This window comes from Nipponia nippon, unplaced genomic scaffold (assembly GCF_047370975.1).
Source record: "Nipponia nippon isolate SJK-2023a ecotype South Korea unplaced genomic scaffold, ASM4737097v1 scaffold_14, whole genome shotgun sequence".
NCBI classification, from domain to species: Eukaryota; Metazoa; Chordata; class Aves; order Pelecaniformes; family Threskiornithidae; genus Nipponia; species Nipponia nippon.
The window spans coordinates 5,690,901-5,714,432 of NW_028262330.1; the positions used below are offsets into that span (position 1 = coordinate 5,690,901).

General features: G+C 52.0%; 2 protein-coding genes across 6 annotated transcripts in view; both read left to right on the top strand.

Moving 5' to 3' along the window:
- Positions 1 to 11,888, top strand: part of RPTOR (regulatory associated protein of MTOR complex 1) — a 160,169-nt gene extending 148,281 nt beyond the window's left edge. For all 5 annotated transcript variants that reach the window (XM_087750829.1, XM_087750827.1, XM_087750825.1 and 2 more), the window contains 6 exons: positions 764 to 870; positions 3,956 to 4,083; positions 4,169 to 4,255; positions 6,913 to 7,029; positions 7,632 to 7,761; positions 9,324 to 11,888. In XM_087750829.1, coding sequence (XP_087606955.1) covers positions 764 to 870; positions 3,956 to 4,083; positions 4,169 to 4,255; positions 6,913 to 7,029; positions 7,632 to 7,761; positions 9,324 to 9,392 — 638 coding nt within the window. In that variant the 3' untranslated portion in view covers positions 9,393 to 11,888. The remainder of the gene's footprint in view (positions 1 to 763; positions 871 to 3,955; positions 4,084 to 4,168; positions 4,256 to 6,912; positions 7,030 to 7,631; positions 7,762 to 9,323) is intronic.
- A 2,525-nt stretch (positions 11,889 to 14,413) lies between these two features.
- On the top strand, positions 14,414 to 21,962 carry CHMP6 (charged multivesicular body protein 6). The gene is made up of 8 exons (XM_087751223.1): positions 14,414 to 14,520; positions 14,917 to 15,026; positions 15,611 to 15,698; positions 16,319 to 16,405; positions 16,525 to 16,590; positions 16,866 to 16,946; positions 17,692 to 17,746; positions 19,254 to 21,962. Exons 1-8 carry the CDS (start codon positions 14,458 to 14,460, stop codon positions 19,304 to 19,306), a joined length of 603 nt encoding a protein of 200 aa, XP_087607349.1. The 5' UTR covers positions 14,414 to 14,457; the 3' UTR covers positions 19,307 to 21,962.
- Positions 21,963 to 23,532: the final 1,570 nt, after the last annotated feature.

Below are 23,532 nucleotides of genomic sequence, written 5' to 3' on the forward strand. Positions count from 1 at the left end.
TTCATGAGTTCATGCAGTCCACCAACCCGTCTGTAAGCAGGTGCCCATGTCAGGTGCTTTGGGGATAGAAAATCCCTTGTAATTGTCTTGCAGCACGGATGGGACATTGTTCTAAACTTCACCTAGCAATCAGTTTACGCCCTTAAAGATGAGGAGCAAAAGCTCTCGTAAATGCATTTGAGCTAGTGTAATTGCAGAATGTTCCCCTCCTTACCTGTCTGTATAGCAAATTGGTTTTTAGTCCTACCAAGCTCTTTAATTCAGTATCTTGCAGCAATGACTTTGCTATTCCTTGTTTAGAAACATCTCCCCTTAGCCACATATTTCTATTAGAATGAGGAGTCAGGGTAATCCAGAGGCTCTCAGGTGTTGCTGTGTGAGATGTCACCAGTTTAGTCTACTTCAATCATCATTTAATCCAATGTTCTCATAAAGTGGTGGATAATTTATTAAGAGTCCCTTGGAAGTCCCCAGTAGCTTGGCAAAGTCCCTGGAAGGCTGTATTCACCTGCCTGCGGGGGCCATCTGCACCTCGGCTTTTCTAAGCACTTAAGCTAGCCAAGGGGTCAAAGACATATTTTGGACCAGCTGATTTGATCCCGTTTGGAGGACGTATGGATATGTGTGTATGTAATTTTAAATTTCCTTTAATAACCATAGTTTCTGTAGCATGAGGTCACAAAAGTTGGTGTTATAATTAGTGCAGCTCTGCCCGTGCTGATGTGGAGAGTAATTTGCATGCCCTGCCTGTGTTTTATCTTAGGAGCAGGAATGGTAGTCGACTGGGAACAAGAAACCGGGCTCCTGATGACATCGGGAGATGTGAGGATAATCCGGATCTGGGACACAGACCGGGAAATGAAAGTACAGGTAACACCTGCGGGTTTGTCCCATTCGCCTTTTCCCTCCCAGAACACATCCCATGCAGTGAGTTACCCTGTGCCAGCCAAAGCATCTGAGACCCCTCTGTGAAGAGCTGACAGGTTCTGGAGCTTCTGCTTCCCTGCTTCAGAGTCATGTTACCAGATAAATGAAAATACACACGTACTTAGTAAGCGTGTCAGGTCTTTCCTGGAAGCTGCTGCTGTTATTCTGGGTGGTCTGCAGTAGTGTTTGGGAGAGGTGAGGCTGTGAAATCCAGAGGCAGGCACCAGGATGCAGATAAGGGTTTCCTATTAGCCTATAACTGAAATAGTGTAAGAATTCTTGAGGAAATTTAGTGGTGAGTTGGGTCGATGATAGAGGATTCGGGCTTACTGCTGCCATCTCTGCTTCGCTGGGAAGCACACAGAGGCAATTACAGAGCCACACTGCTCTCGTGCCTATCAGCCAAAGGTCTGTTTTCAGGAAAGCTGCATCCACACAGAGAGCACTTACGTACCTGCTCAGTCCGCTCCTGAGTCGGGACCCGCGTGCTCAGCAGGACAGAAACGCGAGCATTTCCTAACCGTGCACTGGTGACGTGCAGCCAGTGGAATTGTCGCTGGCTTTGGCCAGCCGGACTCAGGTCGGAAGCTTGCTCCATGTTGTCTGGCCCTGGTATCCAAGGATGAAGATGCCTGCGAGCCTGCTGGCAGCTCCCTCGGCGTCCCCGCGTCTCCCTGGGGAGCTCTGCAGACCCGCACGCTGGGGCACCCTGGGGTGTTCGCATCTCACCTCTGAAAACAGGCAGCACGAAAGCGGTATTTCAGTCGTACGTAACTTTCTGTGCAGTGTAATGGGGAAAAGACGCTGCAAGCATTGATGTCAGTTGTAATCAAATGGAAGTTTCTCAGAAATTATAAGGAGAAGCAGCTGGTCTGTGAGAATGGAGTCACCGTGCTGGAGAAAAAAGGAAGACTAGTTTTCAAAGCTTATAGAAATTAATTACCCTTGGATGAACATTAATTACGACACTTTGACCCTGCAATGCAGGATAATTAAGCCTATGTTAATCTTAATTACTTTCACATACTATTTTTTCTATGTAAATTAGGGAACGGCAAAATTCAGGAGGTGAAAATCTTTTAAATTATGATGATTAATGATTGCACTGAAAGTATCTAAAAACATGTTGTTTCTTTTTTAATTGCAAAGATTGGTCGTATTGAAATTCAAGTGATTGAAACTTCCTGACTCAGTAACACTGGAAAAGTGAAATTCAGCACAAAGAGCAGCGAAGCTATGTAATCCAAGCTAATAAAGGTGCCTTCCCACTCTTTGAACTACAAAACGTGTACCTCTGGAAGCGCTTGGGATGCAGCCGAAGAAACAAGTGCTTCATTTTCACTTCTGCTGATTGTTCCTGCTTCAAAGACAGGATCTGGGTTTAGGCAGTTAGAGGAGCTGCTGAGAACAGCCCCGAAGGTTGGTGCCCCGAGCCAGCAGCTTCCCCGCTCAGCTGGGGCTGCGAATAGCGGCTAGGAAAGGTGAACGTGCACAGAAGTGAAAATAGGATAGAAGTGTGAAATGAGCTAATGCAGTTCTAACGTGCCTCCTGATTGTTATCCTACTTTTTCAGTGCTGATTAGTTTTTTTACCTGTTTTAATTGAAAATGTTTTTCCTTGTAACGGGTACAGACATTATTCCAAGCAATTCTTTTGCTTATAGCAAGTAAAAAGGGGGAAAGTAGCAGCATTAGAGTGCACAACGTGTTCCCAGCACAGCTGTCCTCGTGAGCTCCAGTTTTCTTTTTCCATGTCGTTTTTTTTTTTTCTAATACACCCAGTGTCTGGCATCTAATGAGATAACCTGAAGCTACTTGTCACATGTCCCAACGCGGGGATTGATAGGTGGCACAGCACTGGCTCGCTTGATCTTGCGTAAGTGATTCTCCGGTGCTGTATTGTAGTCAGTCTAAGGCTTACGTGTCTACTCTGACGTTGTTCAGGAGCAGCGGAGCTGCCTCATCGCCGCCTGTGGCTGCCTGGCTGTGGTGAAGAGGAAGGTCGCACTTAGTCTGCTTAGCTTGGCCCATTTGCAACAACTGCCGGGGCTCTGCAGAGGTGTAGTGATGGTCCTAATGATGAAAGGAGGAAGAGCGCTAAGTGTTTAAAAAGTAAAATAAAAAATAAAAATAAACTGAAGGAAATGGGCTTCATTAACGACAACTGGAGCCATTCTGAGTAAAAGGAACTACCTTCTGGTAAAATCATTTTATTGTTTCCAGGGGCCCAGTATGTTTTTTTGTCTGGCACAGATGAAAAAAAAACTTCTTTTACGAGAGGCATTTGAATAACTTCCTAGAACTTATTTGAGTGTTGATTTGATGCACAAAAAGGACTAATACCTTGCAGCTTTTTACCTTTTTTTGCATAGGTGGTATTATCTATAGCATACTATATGTTTGGGTTTATATGTGGCCTTATATATGCCATTACAACTTTTTGCCTTCTACAGGTATATTTGTCTTATATGACTCTTCTCCTCCAAATATATACAGTCCCTCCTGCCATTCCAATGTCATGTACAACTTGTACGCAACAAAGATGGTTTATGGAGAAATAACTCCTCTGGCCACTTATTTTAATTAGATATTCTTAGTAGAGAATAATATTAACTTCTCCTTCCCAAAACAGACCTTGCCTTCATTGGGGTTTATAAAGCTGAATGATCTGCGAAAGCTGGTTTTGCGGGAATTCCTCCTCTGGGCCTGGCTCTTTGGGTCGATCTGTGGGACTTGTGGCTCCAACACACGGCAGCAGCAGTGACTGTCGTCCCCAGGGTCACCACCCCGTCGTTTCTGGCCGTGTCCAGAGAGCCTGAAGGAAAACTTCACGCCGACACAGTGTCACGGTGTTCTGCATGACAGGTGGAAACTCTGGTTTAGTTTTGGGCTGATGTACAGAATGGAGAAAGGACGAGGAGGAGGACGCAGGGTCCATCTGGTTTAGCACCTTGACTCTAGTGCCTTCTTTTTGGGGCTCTAGACTTGAAGACACATCATGGTCTCAGCTTTGTGTGCTTTCTCCCTAGGATATCCCCACCGGAGCTGACAGCTGTGTGACCAGCCTCTCGTGTGATTCTCATCGTTCATTAATTGTGGCGGGGTTGGGTGACGGTTCCATCCGCGTGTTTGACAGGAGGATGGCTCTGAGTGAATGGTAACTACCCGTCCTTCCCGGCTTTGGTGGGAACCTCACGTTTCCTCCTCCTTCCCTTCAAAATGTTTCTCTGCTTGATCCTCAGCCGTGTCATGACCTACCGGGAGCACACGGCCTGGGTGGTGAAAGCATACTTGCAGAAACATCCTGAAGGCAACATCATGAGCGTCAGGTAAAAGAGATTTTACTCTTTGAGCTGTTTTCTCTTAAACAGAGTATGCTTTTCTATTTCAAATCTGCCTCTGGTATTTCGAGAGCTGAGAGGGTAAAGCTCTTTAGTTCGACATTTGGTTCAGTAATTAAGTCCTGCTCCAAACTCAGTGGAGAGAAGGCAAAAAGAAATGTGAAGCTTTCCTTGGAAGCCTGTTAGTGAGGTTTGAGAGTAAACAAGAAGGCGTCTTTGCTGAAATCACTATCACGAGGCATGTGAGGGAGGAGTGGAGTGAACCAGAAACCTAAGCTAGATATAGTATATCTTATGGTTGTTCTTCTTTATTGCCAACATTTCTGTGGGGTCATTTGAGAGAGAACATGAGAAGGAAGGTTGATGTTGCATCTGTTGGGCATATTGCTGTGCAGGATTACTTTGCTGTCTAGCAATTTTCTACACACAAATCCATTTCTGCTGCCTGGTAAATACTGCAGAGAGAGCTGCATATACTTATTTGGCCATTAAAGAACAGCAGAGTATTATTTATTGTCACAAAGCCACTGCTTGCACACAAAGAGGCTCTTTTTCTTGATTACAAAATGAAAACAAAACATAATTTTCTGGGATTCAGAATATTCCTGAGGTGGGGGATGGGCCGGCAGAAATGTATTAAGACTTTCAGAAAGGGGATTATGTGATGCAGCTGCCAGATTTGTCGAGCTCACATATTAGAGTTTTTAATCTTCCTTTCTGTAATCTCCTTCAGCAATCCCAGGGGTCAGGCCCGTACGCTTGGCCAGTCTGAAGGCTTGGGTTTTCCCTCTCCTTAGTGCCCTTCTCAGCACGTGGTGCTTTCTCTTGGGATTGAAGAGGTATGAGAAAACGTTGTACTTCAAAAGACAGGTCTGGTCTCATCCCAAAGGAACTTGGTTTGTTGAGACAAGCCACCTTGCTCTCAGTTTCTCCCAGTTCACTCTCTTCTTCAGTTGACAGCAAGATCCAAGAAGAACAAACGTTAGGACGTAGCGAGGTCTTGGTCTAGCTGTTTCCAGAAAAACTTGAAGGCATTGTATTGCTTGTGCAGCCGTTCTCTGAACCTCAGAGAAACTTCTTCTCTGGACCAGAGGCAAGAGTTTGTAACACAGGACTGGTGGCTCTGGTGAGCCAGATCCTGCGGCTCTCCATTGCCCGGCACTGGTTCACCACGTGATATTGTGTTCGGCCGCTTTGATCTACGTGCTAGTGCCGCCACACTGCTTCTAATTAACCGTCAGGTCTGCTTTTATCAGGCTGACAGCGTTGCTAGAAAAGGTCCTGCAACACCTTCTGAATATCCTGGTTTAGTAGCTTAGCTGTTGTTGACTTGTCATTGCCTGTTCTTGTTCAGCTGGGATGTGTTTTCCTATGTAGTCCCTCATCACAGAACTTCACTTCCATTTTAAAGCTCTTGCATGGCCTTCCAGTACATTCAGAACTATTTTCAAGTCTTATTAAGGTTCAAAGCTTTAAATGAATTTCCTGTATATTTGATCTCTCTCAAACAATATTTCCATCTAGTCCTTAGGATCTAAATCAACCTCGCGTTTAATTTGTCTTGAATTTAATTATATGACAGCTGGAGTTTCAGCTTCTTATAATGATATAAGTAGTCCTCTATAACAGCCTTTTGATCAGTATTGGATATTCCAGAGGTAAAGAAACCAAAGGCAATATGTTTCTTAATGCTTTCGTTGTTCTTAATTCTATAGGGTGATTCACAGTTGTATGGCCATCAGTGACTTGGAAAAAAAATAACACTTGAAAAGTTGTGGTGACAAAAGCCTTACTTCTGCTGCCAGCAGAATAAGATCAGATGAGTTGATTTTGAATTTAGTTTCCATAAGAGACTTTTCTGTTTGTCTTTCTGTACCTCAGTTGACCAGTCTCTTAGAAGGAGCTCAGAAGAGCAGATGTACCATAGCAAAATCTTCAGTCCTCGGTTCCAGGGCTGTAGGAAAAGATGCACCCTCTCCACATCTACCAGACATGATCGCACTGATGTATTTCAGAGAGGTCACTTAACAACAAAAGAAATAATTTGTGTTTGAAAGGTGCTTGATCTACTAAGCACGATATCTTGCCACTGCCACTGTTGCTTTCCCCACCCTCTCTTCCCTGATAAAGTCATTAACGGGACTGACACATCGCCTGAGCGTTAGCAGGGTTCGTTACGCCTGGTCCACAGAGTACTTTGGACAGCAAGGACTTGTGCATCTGTGTCCAGACATTTGGCATAATGGATGGTACCAGCAGATCCCATCTGGTTAGAGTTTTCTAATACAATTTCCTACTGTGAAAAGGAGAAGGAATTTGGGTCTGACACACAGCTTGGTATATTGAGTATGACATAGCAGTAAAGGCACTTATAGCCAGCGATGAGCTGTAAGCGATACAAGTAATAACGGATCGCTCCTGAGGGCAGAGGCAGAGCTGTTTGCACAGCATTTAACGCGTACCAAATATAAGTGATGTCGGTGGGAATTCAGCCGTACCGACGGAGAAGGCAAGGGTGCATGTCTTCTCTAGCCTAATTTTCTGGTCAGGGTGGTCAGCTCACAGACAGACATATGGCTCAATTTTCTGGGCTTTAGGATCTGGTTTGGGTACAGCCTGACGCTGTGAAACTCATGTGTTGGCAGTGTAAACGGAGATGTGCGGTTCTTTGACCCCCGGATGCCAGAGTCCATGAAGGTCCTTCAGATAGTCAAAGGGCTGACGGCCCTTGACATTCACCCCCAGGCCAACCTCTTTGCATGGTAAGTTTTAGTTTCATCTCCTGCATCCCTGGAATGGACAGAGGGGATAATTTGTCTCTGCAGACATCATTCATGGGGGTTTTTGTTGGTTTTGTTGTTTGTTTTAACCTCACCGCAAACAGGGCAGCTTCTTTCCCATGTTTGCAGCTCAGGAATTTTATCCCTTGCATGCATTAGTGAAACCTCTGCACCGGTGACTTAAAGTGATGGTGTACGGTCTTACGCTCCTGTGTCAGATCCCCGTTCAAAGTCAGCATGTGTGTTTTTGGGCTCTGAGTTGGGACCAGCAACCGTTCCACAGCCACGTATCCTGGAGGTTGTTGGGGGGTCTGCTCTCAGTGAGTGCATGCATCAGCTCTTCGTGTTTTTCTGTCTCAGTCCTGCAGCGTAACAGGTAACTGCGGTTCCAGCCTTTCTGTAAATACCTCTGCCCTGAGGTTGCCGTGGTACAGTTGAAGTCAGTCTCCCCACTTACAAGAACTCATTGCACACCAGTCTGATAACAGCTCAGGTCAACACAGCTGAAAAGGGGGCTGCAGGCAGCAATGTTGTGGTTACCACAGCAGTCTCAGTGACACCGTGTTCTCTTGATTCCCTTCTAGTGGCTCAATGAATCAGTTCACCGCAATCTACAATGGAAACGGGGAGCTGATCAACAACATCAAATACTACGATGGTTTTATGGGACAAAGAGTTGGAGCCATCAGCTGCCTGGCTTTCCATCCTCACTGGGTCTGTATTCTCTGGTTTGGGATTTTGGAATTTGCATGTCTTAATGTCCGTGTTGGAAGAAGGAAAGGCGCAGAGACTCCTCTAGCGCAGAGATGTGCTGCCCCAACCTGGTCTTCTGAGGATGCTTTGAGCCTGACTCTCAGCCCAGGCCCTTCAGTGCTTGTTCTCCAGGCTGTTCCAGACGACCACACTGGCGGTGCCGCTGGCGCTGCTGGTTTATGAGGTGCACCTACGACTAGAACAGGACTCCCAGCGGCTGAGCCCTTTTTACTTGCAGATCGACGTGATATACTGTTCCCATTTCTTTCCATCGCCCTGGGACTGCGGCCTGGCTTAGCTCTGTAGTTCTTGCCACAGAACTTGTCCAAGGTGAATTTGCCTGGAGCTGACTGGAGAGGTGTGCAGCCTCTCACTTCCAGCACGCAAAATTTTATGTGCTTATTTATTCCGTGCCTCTTCTCTTGCAGACGGTAGGCTCACCCCTGTGTCTCTGGGGCTGCTTTTACACCGCCTTATGTAAGGCTTTAGGAAGACCTGATGCTGTGCAGTAGAAAAACTGCACGTCAGAAAAATGAGAGAACCGCAAAAATTAAAGGCATAAGCTGATAAAGTCTAGAATGAATCAGAGTAAAAAGGAAATTTCAGAATATGTCACAGCTGAGGTGGCTCTGCAGTAGTCATTAGAGAGGGAATCTGGTTGCTACTTAATTAGGAGGCAGGTGCCCATCTGCATTATGGACTTCTGCTCACCCAGAGATGAGAATAAATGAAGGAGACTGAAAGCCTAAGAAAACAATGTAAATGGATAGGAAGAACAGGAGGAGGTTAAAGAAGGCATTTAGACAGAGAGTTATTTTAGAAACCTGCAGATCAGAACACAAATATTTAATATGTAATGGGAGAGAGCGGTGGGAATGATAAAAGGCCTGGTGGAGAGGAGGGAAGAGCTGTGCTATCCTGCGAGTGGGTATTAGCTGGGCAGGGAGAGGGAAGGCAGTTTTCCTGCCTAGGTTATACGCATTTTGCATCCTGAAGATAGCAGGGTTAAAGGAAAGCTCATCTCCTCCTCAGTTTTGAAAAGCTGCTTTGCACAAAGCTAAAGAGTGATTTTGCTGTCCTACAGTTTGGGGGACAGAGAAAGAAGTGGCTAATCGTTTGAAATGTTTTGCTCTTTAAATAAGCAAACAAAGCAAGTCCTGTCCAGCGCGGGTCTCCGTGGCTGGGATTGCTCCTGGGCCGCTCAGTGGGGGGAATGCTCATTTTCAGTCCAGGCAACTGTTCCTAACTAGCAGATTTGCAGTCATTTAGAAAAATTATGTTAGTAGTTGGCAACTAATAGTCACCATAATTTTTCCCTCTGGCTGAAATGGGCACATAACTCGCTGGGACGATGTAGGTGCTGGCAGAAATGTCGTCAGAGCTGCGTTGGCAGATGCACTTAAGAGCTTTTGAGCATCTGGGCGTTACTGCTGAAAATGTCGACCGTTACCATTTTGTCTGTGATGTGCCTCTCATTACTGCGTGACACCTGTACGTTTATCCCCGATTTGCTCTTTCCACAGCCTCATCTGGCAGTCGGAAGCAATGACTACTGCATCTCGGTGTACTCGGTGGAGAAGCGGATCAGATAACGGCTCGTGGCAGCGGCACTGGAGAAGGGAGTCCCAGCGGGCAGGGCCGTGTCTCACCCATAATGTACATAGTGAAATTATCGACTTGAATGTTTAGTGTTGGCTGCTGCTGCAACCCATAACTTGAACATTTTTTTTCTGACTTAGCTACTGATTATTTTGACAAGGGGAAGAGAGACAATCTCCTTTTCTGTTTGTTGGTTTGTTTTTTTTTTTTCCCCAGCTATATCCTCTAAAAGCTACAGAAAAGGAACATTTTATTTTTGTTTCCAGTGGTTGGCTTCTCTGTTAGAAACACGGCTCCTGAGCTTGGAAGGACTGGATGAGGCAATACCCTTGAAAAGGGCTTTTTGGTTTAGTCTTTGTTTCTTTGTTTTGCTGGAGCGTAGGTTGCTTTAAGGACTGAAATCAGGACTCACCTACAGCTCCGTGCGTTCGACCAGACCACGGGACCCCTCCAGCTGCTGCCTACCCTGTGCCAAACAGTAATTCCTCCGGCAGGGCAGCGAGACCCGAGGTGTCCATCTGCAGAGCAACGTACGTGCTCCTGCACCGCCTGAACCTGGGCAAGCGAGGCAGGAAAGTGTCTCCTCTGCATGAACCTTGTCCTCTCTGCAGCGTCCTCTCCAGTGGAAGCAGAGACAGAAGGCAACTTGGTGGCAAGGGGAGGCAGGGATCCTGAGGAAAGGGGCTTGAGGAGATGAGAGGAGCAGGGCAGGATGCCGCCGTCCCGTAAAGTTGCACATACAGGAAGAAGAGGGAAGAAAGAGAACGGACATCTCTAACGTCCCAACAAGCCTGGAGCAAGTCACTCACGTAACCACTTTCCACCCAAGCACACGGTGCTGGTGGGGAGGTCTGGGGTGTCTCAGTCACTGTCCTTCTGCCCACAGTGAACTCCACAAACACATTTGATAGCCTGGGAGCTCTGCCCAGGCAGCGAGGGAGGCTCCAGGTTCAAGCCACGGGCTTTCGTTTCTCTCCAGTACGCTAATATTGAGCAAGGTGATGGTCAGGAGAATTTGCACACTTGCTGCTGTGCGTATGCAGCTGCACGCATCGTGTGGACATGGCTGTGGCTTGTCTGTCTGTCCCTGCAGAGCTGGGCATGTAACCACACATGGTCTGAGCACAAGAGAATCACTAAAGGAGGGGGAAGACAGCAGGTCATCCTGCTTTGAGCAAAACAGCTTTGTCCCAGCTATCTAGGGGAAAGCCTGCTCCATCTTCCACACCTTCCATGTCTGAATAATGAATGTTTCTGTCCCTTCAAATCCATGATGGGTCTGGAGATGGGTGTGGGGAAGGGGTAGGCAAAGCCAAAGGGCAGCTTTCTTTCAAGCGGTCGCTGCCGAGCTGGCCAAGAACAGAACTTGCACGGTGCAAAAATCCCTGCAGCGACAAAGGTTGACCTGCTGCGTCCAGAAGTCCCCAGTTTTTCTTCCAGCCGGTATCACGGGGTCTGCAGGCTCCCAGCAAACTGCCAGCGACGAGGCTGACAGTAAAGGAACTACCAGTGAGGGAGGGGGTGAGAAACGTTCTCTCCCTGTGCGGATGGCGGCTTCACCTCTGTCGCGGTGCCTGCGGAGCGCGTCCGACCTGTCGCTGCTCCATGTACACCAGATAATCTTGTTTCCTCTATGCGCTGAGGCCACGCAGGGGTCATGGAGCTGGCCCGCTGGCTGGCCCGGGCTTGCTGCAGGGAATGTAAAGTGCCGTACGCACGTCTGGATACCGGCTTCGGTGGGGGTCCTTGAACCATGGCGATGGAGCAGGTGCCAAAGGCTGGGCGCTGGGTCCTTACCCTGAGCACCGTCGCTGTCCCCCCGTAGCAGGGGGCCGAGGGCCACTTCGCAGGATGACGAATCAAAGGCTTTAAACTTAAGAAAAACTACCTAGAAGTCCACTTTTGAGTTACCAAAAGTTAATTATGGTCTAACAGAGCTGTGCCTCTTCCCGACCCGCTGAGCGGCTCCCGTGCTGCGCCGGCGTCGGTCCCAGCGGTACGCGTCTCCTCCGTCCCGCCCGCGCCGGGAGCTGACGAGGGGCCGGCAAGCGTGGAGCCAGAGTTTGGGATCTACACGTAACCGATTCACATACACAGCTTAAAAAAAACAATAGATTTTTAACTTCTATCAGTGTATTCATGAAAGGAACAAGAAATACCTGGCAAAATGCGAAGATGCGTGGTGGGAAGCTGCTGCTCCCGGTGCCAGCCGGCCCCTGCGGCCAGGAGGTGGGTTTTTAACTAACTCGGCCTGTTTAGCTTTCATCTAAGCGTGTGCGTGTGTGGGCTGTGTTTTCACAGGTCTGATGCAGAGATTCAATCATGAAGTTTAACCGAGGATCTGGAAAGCATCCTACCTAAAAGTTCACTTATCTCTATTTATTTTACAAAAATAAAAAAAATATTAAAAAAACCACACGATTGTAATGTGAGAATAAAACAATTACAAACAAATAAATGGTTAATAAAAAATAAATACAGGAACACTTCCCCGTCTGAGGATCATTTCCTGGGGCGAAGCGGGGAGGGGGGACAGCTACAGCCCCAGAGGGAGCCAGGTTAAATTTTTAGGTGACAGGCTGGGTGCTTCTGGGCACTTTCTGCACTGTCCCCTTCCCAGGGCATCCCATCCACCAGCGCGGTGACTGGTGCTCCTGTGGTCCTGCCGCGTCCCGGTTGAGAGACCGAATCCCCGCCAGCGCCGCATGTTCCCGTTCTGGTGTCAGCGGTGAAAGCACGGGGGGCTGGGGGTCTCTCCCAGCTGGACCCGGAGGCACTGGGAGGCACAGGCGTCCCACCCGGCGCTGCTGGGGGAGCCACCTTCCACGTGGGTTTATTTCTATTATTTTTCCCCCCACCCCGGCTGCCACGCTTGCAGGATGGCGTTTTGCTTGCGGCAGCAGTGTGGAAGCGAGGGCCGGTCTCTAATCGCGTTCTCCAGAGGCAAAACCGTAATCAGGGATGCGGGGCGGCGCAGAACGAGCGGTTGGGTGATGCGAAGTGAAACTGCAGCCGGGAAAAAGAGGCGTTTTCTGACACCTCGCCTCGCAGACCCAAATTGTTTAAGCGAGCTTTGATCGCTTCAGGGAGTGCCGTATTGCAGGCACGGCGCATCCCAGAAGAACCGCGTTGGGACTCGGCAGACGCAGCGTGGCTGGGGGTCACGGCGGCGACGTTGGCCCTTCCTCGGTGCAAACCCCTGCGAGCCGGCTGCGGTTGAGCTGTGGAAGAAGATGGGAAGGGAGAGCGGGAATGGCTCTGGATGCAGGAGCAGCGCAGGGCAGGATTCCCACTCCTCGGGGCGGGAGTTACCGAAAGGCTCGGTGCGCCCCGCGGAGCTGCCGTGCCCCCCTCGGTGTGAACCACCGGTCCCGTGGGCCCAATAAAGCCGAGGTCACGGCCGCCGCCGCGGCCTGTCCTGGCCCCCCGCTGCGTCCCCTCTCCCCGCCATCAGGCCGTTTGTGGTGGGGCCACGTTCGCTTCTCCTGCCCGAGCACCCCCAGGGACCCCCAGGGACCCCAAACCCACAGGCAGCGCCGCAGCCTCTGCTGCGCGGGGATGCGGGGACACGGGCACGGGTCCCTGGGGGGGCGGGGGGGTTCCGTTCTTCACCACCCCGCAGCCCTGCAGCTGCCCCTGCCCCACCAGTCGGCAGGGCCCCCAGGGCCCCGTCCTCTGCCCTGCAGCACCCCACCTCCTACAGCGCCCAGCCCCGGCATCTCTCCATCTCCCATAGCGCCCCCACCCCCTGTGGCCCCGTTCCTTATAGCCCCCAGCCCCTATAACTCCCCATCCCCTACACCCTCATCCCCTATAGCCCCCATCCCCTATAGCTCCCCATCCCCTATAACCCCCTTTCCCCTATAGCCCCCATCCCCTACACCCCCACCCCCAATAGCCCCCCATCCCCTACAGCTCCCCATCCCCTACAGCCCCCATCCCCTATAGCCCCATCCCCTATAGCCCCCCATCCCTTATAGCCCCATCCCCTATAGCCCCCCATCCCCTATAGCTCCCCATTCCCTACAGCCCCCATCCCCTATAGCCCCCATCCCCTACACCCCCATCTCCTATAGCCCCCCATCCCCTGTAGCCCCCATCCCCTACACCCCCATCTCCTATAGCCCCCATCCCCTATAGCTCCCCATCCCCTATAACCCCCTTTCCCCTATAGCCCCCATCCCCTACACCCCCACCCCCTATAGCCCCCCATCCCCTACAGCTCCCCATCCCCTACAGCCCCCATCCCCTATAGCCCCATCCCCTATAGCCCCCCATCCCCTACACCCCCATCTCCTATAGCCCCCCATCCCCTATAGCTCTCCATCCCCTATACCTCCATCCCCTGTAGCCCCCATCCCCTACACCCCCATCTCCTATAGCTCCCCATCCCCTATAGCCCCCATCCCCTACACCCCCATCTCCTATAGCTCCCCGTCCCCTATAGCCCCCATCCCCTACAGCCCCCCATCCCCTGTAGCCCCATCCCCTACAGCCCCCATCCCCTATAGCCCCCATCCCCTACAGCCCCCCATCCCCTACAGCCCCCATCCCCTACAGCCCCCATACCCTACACTCCCATCCCCTATAGCCCCCATCCCCTGTAGCTCCATCCCCTACTTCCCCATCCCCTATAGCTCCCCATCCCCTATACCCCCATCCCCTATAGCCCCCATCCCCTACAGCCCCCCATCCCCTACAGCCCCCATCCCCTACAGCCCCCATCCCCTACACTCCCATCCCCTATAGCCCCCATCCCCTGTAGCTCCATCCCCTACTTCCCCATCCCCTACAGCTCCCCATCCCCTATACCCCCATCCCCTATAGCCCCCTCCCCTCCACCCCCCTCCCCCGTCCCCCCGCCCCTCCCCGCCCGTTCCCGCCGCGCCCCCATAGCGCCCCCTGGCGGCGCCCGCCCGCCCCTGCGCCGCGCTCGCGCTCGCCTTCGCCTTCGCCTTCTGCCGGACCGAGCCCTGCGCGGCCGCCGTCGGGGGGGGCGGGGCCGGGGGGCGGGGCCGGGGCGGGGCGGCCGCGCCGCCCGGGGCAGGAGCGGCGGCGATGGGGAACCTCTTCGGGCGGAAGCGGCGGAGCCGCGTTACCGAGCAGGACAAGGCGGTGCTGGTGAGCGGGCGGCGGCCGCGGGGCGGCCTGGCCTGGGGGAGCCCCCGCACCGCTGCGGGCCGGGCCGGGGTCGCGGGGGAGGCCGGGCCCAGCGGAGCCGCGCTCCCCGGGCCGCCCCGCCCCGCCCCGCCCGACCCGGCCCCGCTCCGCTCCCCCGGGGCTGAGGCGGCGGGGGTGTGCGGAGGCGATTGCGGTGCGGGCGAGGCCGGGGGGGGGGCCGCGTCGGTGCTGGTGCGGCCCCGGTGCTTGTGCTACCGGTGGCACGGGCGGGAGGAGAGCGGGCCTGTGCGAGGGGCGGCGGTTGTGCGGGCCCTGGCGGTGCTGTCACCCCCAGGGCTCCGGTTGTGACCGCGGTCGGTCTGTCTGTCCGTCCGTCTCTTTTTGTTTTGTTTTCAGCAACTGAAGCAGCAGCGAGACAAACTGAGGCAGTACCAGAAGCGGATAAGCCTGAACCTGGAGAGAGAGCGCGCCTTGGCCGGGCAGCTGCTGCGGGAGGGCAGGAAGGAGTGAGCGAGGGGGCTGCGGGAGCGGGGGGCGCGGGGCGAGGAGGGGCCCTCCTGGGAGGGGGAAGCTGCCGAGTCGTAGGTACCGGTGGGCTGCGGAGGCACCTACGGATCGTTCGTCCGGCAAGGAAGCTTAGCTTAAAGTTTTATGCTTACAACCAAGAGAGGCTGCCTGTGTTCCACGGCTGGTGTTAAAACAGGCCTTCAAAAAGCGGTTCTCTTTCTTCACCGCAGTGTCGGTGGCAGGTACGGACACCGCGCCAGCGGCCGCCTCTTACGTCTTGTTTTGAGTGCGTATCGTAAACCTTTTGTGCAAGGGCTTCATTCTGCGTTGCTACGGCACAGCTGGCCCAGTGAAGTCCTAGTCTGCAGCAAATATACCTAAATTTTCAGGTACCAGACAGCAAATTTATGATTAATTAGCTCATCGTTATTCTTCGCAGGAACAGTTCAGAGTTGTCATTTAATTTGCACGTGTTTTTTTCCTCTTTTGGAAAGAGCACAAAATAAATATGGCTTTGATGTGATTCTTTTAGGCTTATTTGCTTTCATCTGTGCTGAGTTTTCCTCCTTCTGTTTTCCTTCAGAAAAGCCGTGCTCTTGCTAAAGAAGAAGCGTTACCAAGAGCAACTTCTAGATAAAACGGAAAACCAAATCAGCAACTTGGAGCGGATGGTAAGCGAGAATCAGTTGCTGCACGCTGCCAGTGGCCCGCTGCCTGCCTTTGGTAGAAGTCTTTTTTCTGGGGAGGGTGTTCCTTTTGGCTGTGTGGAATTGCATGTTAACTGTGAAGGCCTAATGTAGGCCTCTGTCCGAAGGGCAGACGTCTCTGACATCATACGTATGCCGTGACTCTTCCCTAAAGGACCGAGTGGTGAGTGTGTGGTGGTAACCTGTAGTGCAGGTTAGGTGTTAAATACCTGCATTGTAAATTAGTAAAACTTTAGTCACGGTGTGGACAGCTGCAGTAGAAACTTCCTCGAGGTTGCCTCGGTACCTTGATTTTAGAAATGAATGTGTTTGTTCTGGGGTGGCCATGGAAACTGCGGCCTCAGCTTAGGCTGTCAGTGAGAAAATCAGTTAACGGGCTGTTGGATGTGCTTTTGCAGTTGCCTGTTAAGGCTTTTTGCGTGCATCTTTCTTGCTACTGGTATAATTTAAGCTGCTGCTCACAGGAGGAAGTGCTCTTGACTGATTTCTCCTTGCAGTTTCTGTGGGGATCTTGGCAGCCTGTATCTGGCTCAGGGTGGGGATGTGACAGCCTGTGATGCTTCCCCCTCTCCTTCCCATTTCAGGTCCAGGATATTGAATTCACCCAGATTGAAATGAAGGTCATTGAGGGCCTGAAAATAGGCAATGAATGTCTGAACAAAATGCACCAGGTATGTGTGGCCAAGTCAGCTGAGCACACTCTTGCCTTGGACTAGGCAGAGTCCTGGGTGTTTGCAGCCGTCTCCCTGCAGACCTCGCTCACGCGTGGATTTTTGTCTGTTTTATTCAGGTTATGTCAATAGAAGAAGTAGAAAGAATAATAGGTGAAACCCAAGATGCTGTGGAGTACCAGAGGGTACGTACTGTGTGCGTGGGTAGTTGTGAGCAGAGACAGCCTGCCATACAGAGTTTCTCTGATGCGCGTTATGTTCCCAGCCTTATTTTAGAGGCAATCAGATTGGGAATTAAATCTCAGTGGCCTGCAGAAAAATTAGCTTTGCTAGTTTTCCAAGTACCCCTTCACCCCGTGTTTATGTTGCTCTCCTGCGTGCATGCATCGTGCTACAAGCCACAGAGCTGCTTCTGCTACGCTCTCGTTGACTGGATTGTGTCTTTTCCTCTGTCTCATAGCAAATAGATGAGATACTGGCTGGCAGCCTGACTGAGGACGATGAAGATGCCATTTTAGAAGAATTAAACATTATCACTCAGGTAGGACTAACCTGATGTTCTTATGATTACTTTTAATCCACATTTTCAGAAAGCTGTTTGTAATAGGGGAGAAAGTATCTTTTCCCTCACTCTCGATAGCTTAGCTTATTCTGCCAGAGATCTCAGTCATACCTGTTTGTGCCCGATTCCTGTGTCATCAAAGATCAAGCTAACCACCCCACACAGGGGTCATTTAAAAACAGGATGCTTTTAAGGGTTGCACTTTCTTTGCTGCCTGTTACAGTCAGCTGATCTCTGTTCTTACTGGGTATCTATTCCACTTCACCAGATGAAGACCTTGAAAGTCCTGGATCATGCTCAGATGACAGCAGTCAGTGTATGTTATCATCCCCACCCATCTCCGTGGAGCCTGGGGCTCTTCCAAACGCTGGCTCGGCTTGGCTCCACTGTAGGGAATGTCCAGCCAGTGGAGATTGAGGTGGAGAGGCTCTGCAGCTAGAGCTGATTTGAGGAGACTCATAGCTAATACAGGGTCCTATTAAGTCTCATTTAATAATTAAAAAAAAAAACCAAACCCCAAACTTGTTCTCATTTACTGGGCAGTACTGGAGCCCGTAACCCTTCCTGCAGTTCTGGGGGCAGATGCCAGTTTGTATGTGAAATCTCCTGTTATTATTCTGTTCCCAGACCATCTTTGCACAAAACGGTGGTGCGAGGGTCTGTGACCGCCGCCCGGGGTCAGATGTGGGGTGTGTGTCATCTGTTGTCGTTAATGTTCTTGCAGGAACAGATGGAGCTTCCAGAAGTTCCTTCTGAGCCACTCCCAGAAAAGATCCCAGGTACGCTTCCCTTTTATGCTCTGCAGCTTTGGCTTCTCATGCTTCAGTTCCATGCAGTAGGCTGAGACTCTCTCCTGCTGTAAGCGTTGTCCTAGCAAATGTGAAGAGATACACGCTTTCTGGTTTAAGGCCCTGTTGATCTGGGCTGTGCAAGCTTCCCCCGCGTGGCTCTGATGAATCCAGCTGACCCTTTACCATAAGAGGACCGAAGGCTCTCGCCTCTTTGTTCAGTCGGCATCTAGTCCTTCCTCTTGAAGAGTTCCTTTTTGTTACATCTGCTGTTCTTAAGTCACGCTTTGTACCTGCTGTGAGACTGCCAGCTGCCTTGAAACACCCAGCGTGTGTTCCGTTGTGAAGCTCCGTGAGGAACTCCTTCCTTGGCTCTCTGCTCGACCCAGGCAAGACTTTCTCGCACGACACTCAAACTGGTCCCCTGCATGTCATCGCAGCGTGCTGCTACGCAGGAACGACTTTTTGTGACCACAGATATCGGCATTCACACTGCACAAAGCCAGATTTCACTGAGGTTCGTGATTACTCGTAGCTCTTGTGACCTTGCTTCAGGTAACAACGGTAACTTTGAACCAGCTGGATGAGGATCGCTGCAGTCCCGCAATTCCAGGACTGTTGGAGCGTGAGCTCCGCATAACTGATGCTATGTGTGTGTTTGCTCCTGAGCGATCCAAAGCCGCAGCGGCAGGGTTTGTGCAGCTGGGTGCAAAGAGGGAAGTGGGAGAGAGCTCGTGAAGCAGAGTGACCAAACGGGCGCTGTGGCCTGGTGAGGAAGGAGCCTGCACAGTGTTACCAGATGTCTGCCCGTGCTGAAGAACTGAAGGTGGACCCTGCCCTTGGAGGCAAACGGTGAGGTAGAGCTGGACTCAGCTGGGTGCCAGAAGGCAAAGAGTCCGTCTCCTGGGACGGCAGAACACTGAACCGTCGGTCACAGAAGCTGGACGTCCCTGCTTGTGGAAACCAGGAGCTGTAAGAAGCCATTTCCTCTGTGTGGAATCTGCCCAGGAGCAATCTGGGATGTGGGAGACAAGGCTGGTTTCATTTTAGTGCTTGGTTACTGGTAAACACGGATCAGATGTCATCTCTGTCCATTGGCAGCAGGATGGCCAAACAAAATACAGGCTGCCCTTGCTGCGTGCGGCTGATTGAGCCTCATTTAGACTCACGTTGTCGGATCGAAGGGGAGAGGGGAAAAGCTTGACTACCCACTGCCCTCCGAGCAATCGCTCGCTGCCCTAGATCTGTGTCGCTGGGCTGGTGGCTTACTCAGGTTGTGTTGGGTACATTCTGCAACTGTTTTAATTCTTCAAGTGTGGTGAAAAAGAGGGGCATACTGGGTATGTGGAATTATTTATAACAAATTTTATTAGTGCAGGTGCTGTGCAAGCATTTGTTGCTCTACGGAGTGGATTACGAGTCCTAGTCCTTCTGCAGGAGATGACTGGAGATTATTTGCCTTCTCTGTTTCTGTAACAAGTTTCTTTTTCTTCCACAGAAGCGTCACCCGTCAAGAACAGGCCAAAACCAGAACTGGTGGCAGCATCTTAACTCCCACTTCTGGGGATTCCCCCTCATAACTTTCACCCAGGACAGTTTGCCATCCCAGCATGTGCTGGGAACAAGCAATGCCTTGGCAGCATCCCAGCTGTGCTGGGCGGATTGTGGAGCAGGATTCCCTGTGCAGGGTGGGGAACCTCAGCTGATTATTGCTCTTGTATCAAGATTATTTTCTAGTGCTTTCTTTTTTTGTAACTTAAATTCTAAACTCACTCAGCTGCGCTGTCTCGGGATTAAACAACAACTCTAAAACTTCCAAAGCCAAACGCTTTCTTTAGGTTTGCTTTCAGTGGTAAATCTGCCTTTGCTCTGACCGAATCCCCAGGCAGTCCCACCCTCGGAGCGATCGTGTGTTTGAAACGGCTGTCCTGGGCGAGAACGAGCCGCTGCCCTCGGGAGCCCTCCAGACCACACTGGTGTCTGCACTCCTCTCGGTCCCTTTGCTTTTCCTCTCCTGATTGTTTGTGGAAGGGCTGCCGGTGTCTCTTGTCCTCGTGTAACTCGGACTGGCTGGTGTGGATGAGGCTCTGAAGGGGCCTGGGCAGAGTGCAGGCAGCCTGAAAGCCTGAGCTTCCACAGGCAGCGACGCTTCGTGTTGGAAAAGGTTCTGTCAGCCTTGGGTAAAACCAGCTTTCGTGCAAGGGCGTTTCACTTGAGCAAAGTTCAGAGCGATTGCTTGGCTTTGCGTTTATTGGCAGCGGCGCTGACTGGGGGAAAAGCCCGACCTCCGTGCGAGTTGAAGAGCTGGCCTCTGGCTGGGCGTGAGTCGGAGGCGGTCAGTAACGACTCCCAGTCCGATCCTGCTCTGCCTGCCTGCCTCTGGTAACCCATGGTGCTGAGCGAGACTTGGGGTGACAGAAATCTGATGAGCCTCTTAAAATTACAGCCAGGAGTCTTCTGCCCGTGTTACGAGCCAGGAGTCATCCCGTCTTGGCTGTGCACCATCACCAGAGTTCACCTTTGCAACGTTCAGATGGGCTGAGATCGATTCTGTGTCCCGTTGTCAGCTCGTGTTTGATATTTCCTCATGGGGTCGGAGACAGGAAAGGTCAGGCTCTGCTAAATGTGAGGCTCGTTCTGTACCAGACATGAGGCACGAAGCTTCTTAAATCAACACTCCAAAGACTCTGCTCAATAAGTAGTTGGAGAGGAGACCCGTTCCTTCCGAGCCCGCGCTGTGGAGGATGGTCTGGCGCTTAGCGTGGTGTAGCGGGGCGCTCGGGTCGGCGGGGATGATGAAGCGTTTGGAAAGCTGCCTGGCCAGCCAGGTGGTGGGCAGATTTAGCTGTTCTTGGAAGCAAGCTTACTTGCCAGCTTGCAGATGCTCTTCAGGACACTGCGGATCTATTTATTACGTTCTTGAAGCCACAACCCTTAATCCCTGTTTCTGTGGCAGCAGCAGAAGGACCAGAGGGTCCTTGGAGACTTTTAGTGACTGCCTTTGGGGTTATGTCATCTGGTGCTAGACAATAATAAGTAATCCCGCAGACTGCGCTGCTCTCCATGTGGTGACGGGCCAGCAGCAGCTCTGTTTTCGAGTCATGCTTTCCGTGCCATCTCCGTTTGTCGCGTTCCAAAGGCTGGCCGGGGCATCCTCGTCCTCCTGCAAGGAGCAGGAGCCCTCAAGGCACTTTGGAGCTGCCTTGTTTTCAATTCCGCTGCCCTCTCTCTTAATTAACGTTTCACAACAACGCGGGGTGTTTACTAAACAGTGCAACTTTAGCAAACAAAGAACTTTCTCTGAAATTGGCGGAGCGGGTTTACGCTGAGCCTTGTGCCTATGCCGAGTTACCCGGCCAGCCTTTGAACAGCCAGACCCTTCACCCACCTTCCACAGCCGGAGCTGAAATGGGACAGGGCTTTATTCTCTTCATGCTCCTGTGATTTATTTTTTCCTCTCTGGGCAAGGCCGTGGCTCTGCTCTGAGCTGCCATCCTGGCTGTCTTGCAATGCACGCTTGTTCCACCAGAGAGAGCCTTGTCTTCATCAGCTCGGTGGTGTCTGTAGCGTTTTCGCAGAACGTTTTTTCTTCAAGGCTCCTTCGGTCCGTTGCTAGCCTGGTGTCGACTTGTTTCACTTTACCCTATTTAATTTGTAATTCATAGGCACGAACGCTGGACTCTCCCAGGAAGGCCTTGAAGGGACCTTTCCTGGGAGCACAGCTTTTGCCACTTGCACTTTGCGTAAACCCTGTTAAATAGGGTTGGCGCACACCACCACGGCCAAGGAGGGAGAGAACGCCGCGGTCCCTGTGCTCCAGGGTTTTTTTTCCTCATGAACGTCCCGGCAGCGAGAGCCGCGCGCCGGCCGTCCCTGGGGAAGCCGCGGCGAGGCTGTGCCAGGTCCCGGTGACGGCGGCCGGGGGGCCCAACGCCCGGTGCCATCTACGCTCTCGCTCGGTGCTTTCCTTGGTCCAGAGAGGGAGTGGGTTAGTGCTGAAGGGGTTAATGCGGCTCCTTGCGTTTGTTAATACAGTAAAGAGGCCATTTACTGAACTAACAGGAAAGTTTGGAGCAGATTGCCAACGGCTTCCTCTTCTAAGCCCTGCACCAAACAGATTGTGCTGTGTCTCCTTGAGAGGAAGAGCCAGGAGTGGTGTGTGACCTCTGTGGTGTGCTGTAACAATAAACTGTTTCTAATGGTTTCACCGATTCCTCTTCCAGCCTCGTGTTTTCATAGTAAATGTTTTGGATGAGCAAGAGTTGCCTTCCTCCTCCCTCCCCGTCTTACTCCCTGCTCCTGGGAGAGATGTGGGCAGGAAATTTCAGAACGGGCTCCATGTGTAATAGAAAAACAATCCTGTTCGCCTGGATGGGCCGGGAACGGCTCGTCTGTGACAGCCAGCAGCAGTGCCCTGACAGCCCTGGCACGGCCTGCGAGCAAAACGCAGGTGAGCTGGAGGGGTGTTTAAGGGAACCTATACGTTGTGTCCTTGCTGGGAAGGTGGAGGTGCTGTGCCTGCCCGTCCCTCCTCGCCGGCGGGCCAGGGCTCGGGCCGGTGCCCTTGGGGCTGCCCGGAGAAACGGCTTATGGGGGAAAGGGCTCTCCTGGGAGGCTGGAGTAATGGGCTGGATCCCAAGGGATCCCAAGACTGGGGTGGTGGTTTTTGGAAAGGCAGCCCTCCCACCCTTGGGTTTGCGATGAGGCTGAAACAGGTTCGTTTGTTTTTTTAAAGAATTATTCTGGAATTGTTGACAAACTGAGCAATAAACACTCTGCACCTGGCCTCTCAGGGAGCTGTGGCTCTGTCCAGATGGCAGCAGTGGCCGTCTTGTCCTGCCCCTGGCTGGGCTGGGGTCTCATTTCCCCTCCCTCGGCAGGATTTTCTGCTTCCAGCTCGGTGGGGTCGCCCAGCCGCCCCAAGCAGCCAACATAAACTCCCCCGCGTGTGACCATCGCCCGTCCCAAGCCGGCACGGCTCTTGAGGGCACCATTTGCGGAAGCAGTGCCATAGCGCAGCACCGCCTTCACGCTCGGTCCTCGAGCGTGACACCATGGGTGCGGGACAAGGGGCCCTCACCAGGGAGGGCTCCGAGCCACCGGCTGGTATTTTGTCACTAGCTAGTTGCCCGTTATTTTGGATTTACATCTCTTCTGGGGATGGGAGCACTGGGATGCCTCCAGGTCTCTCCTGCCTGGGCCAGCCGGACCCTTGGCGGTAGCTCAGCCCCCCGTCCCATCCCTGCCAGAGGGGGTGCTGGGGCTTCCCGCCTCCCTGGGAAAGCAGCTGCGCCGTGTTTAACTGTGTTTAATTAACACTCCCTCGTACCCGCTCAGCTGTGGCAGCGGGGTGGGAGCCGGCGTCCCGCAGTGCGAGCTGAGCGTGGAGCTCTTCCAGCTGTGTTTTAGTTGGCCAGATGTTTAGTTAAATAGAGGAGTGTCCTCCCTCGAAGAAACTCATTGAGGCAACAGTGCTCGTTGCTAATTAAACCCTGGGGAATACGAGCAACCTCGCGCTGCTCCCTCTGCCACCCCCACGCAGCGCCCAGAGCTCTCCCCGCTGCCCCCAGCCCTGGCACGGCCCTGGCTCCTTGCCAGAGGCACCGGGGAGGTTTGGGCCACCGGACAACCACCACGGCAAACCTGCCCGTTACAGACACAGCACGTGTGAAGGTAACAGTGAATTTCAGTCCCTTAACATTTACAGGAGTGGGTGATTTGTCACTCCTCCCGGAGCGGCTGCCGGCGTCTGTGGTATTTCCAACGCGCCACTCGGT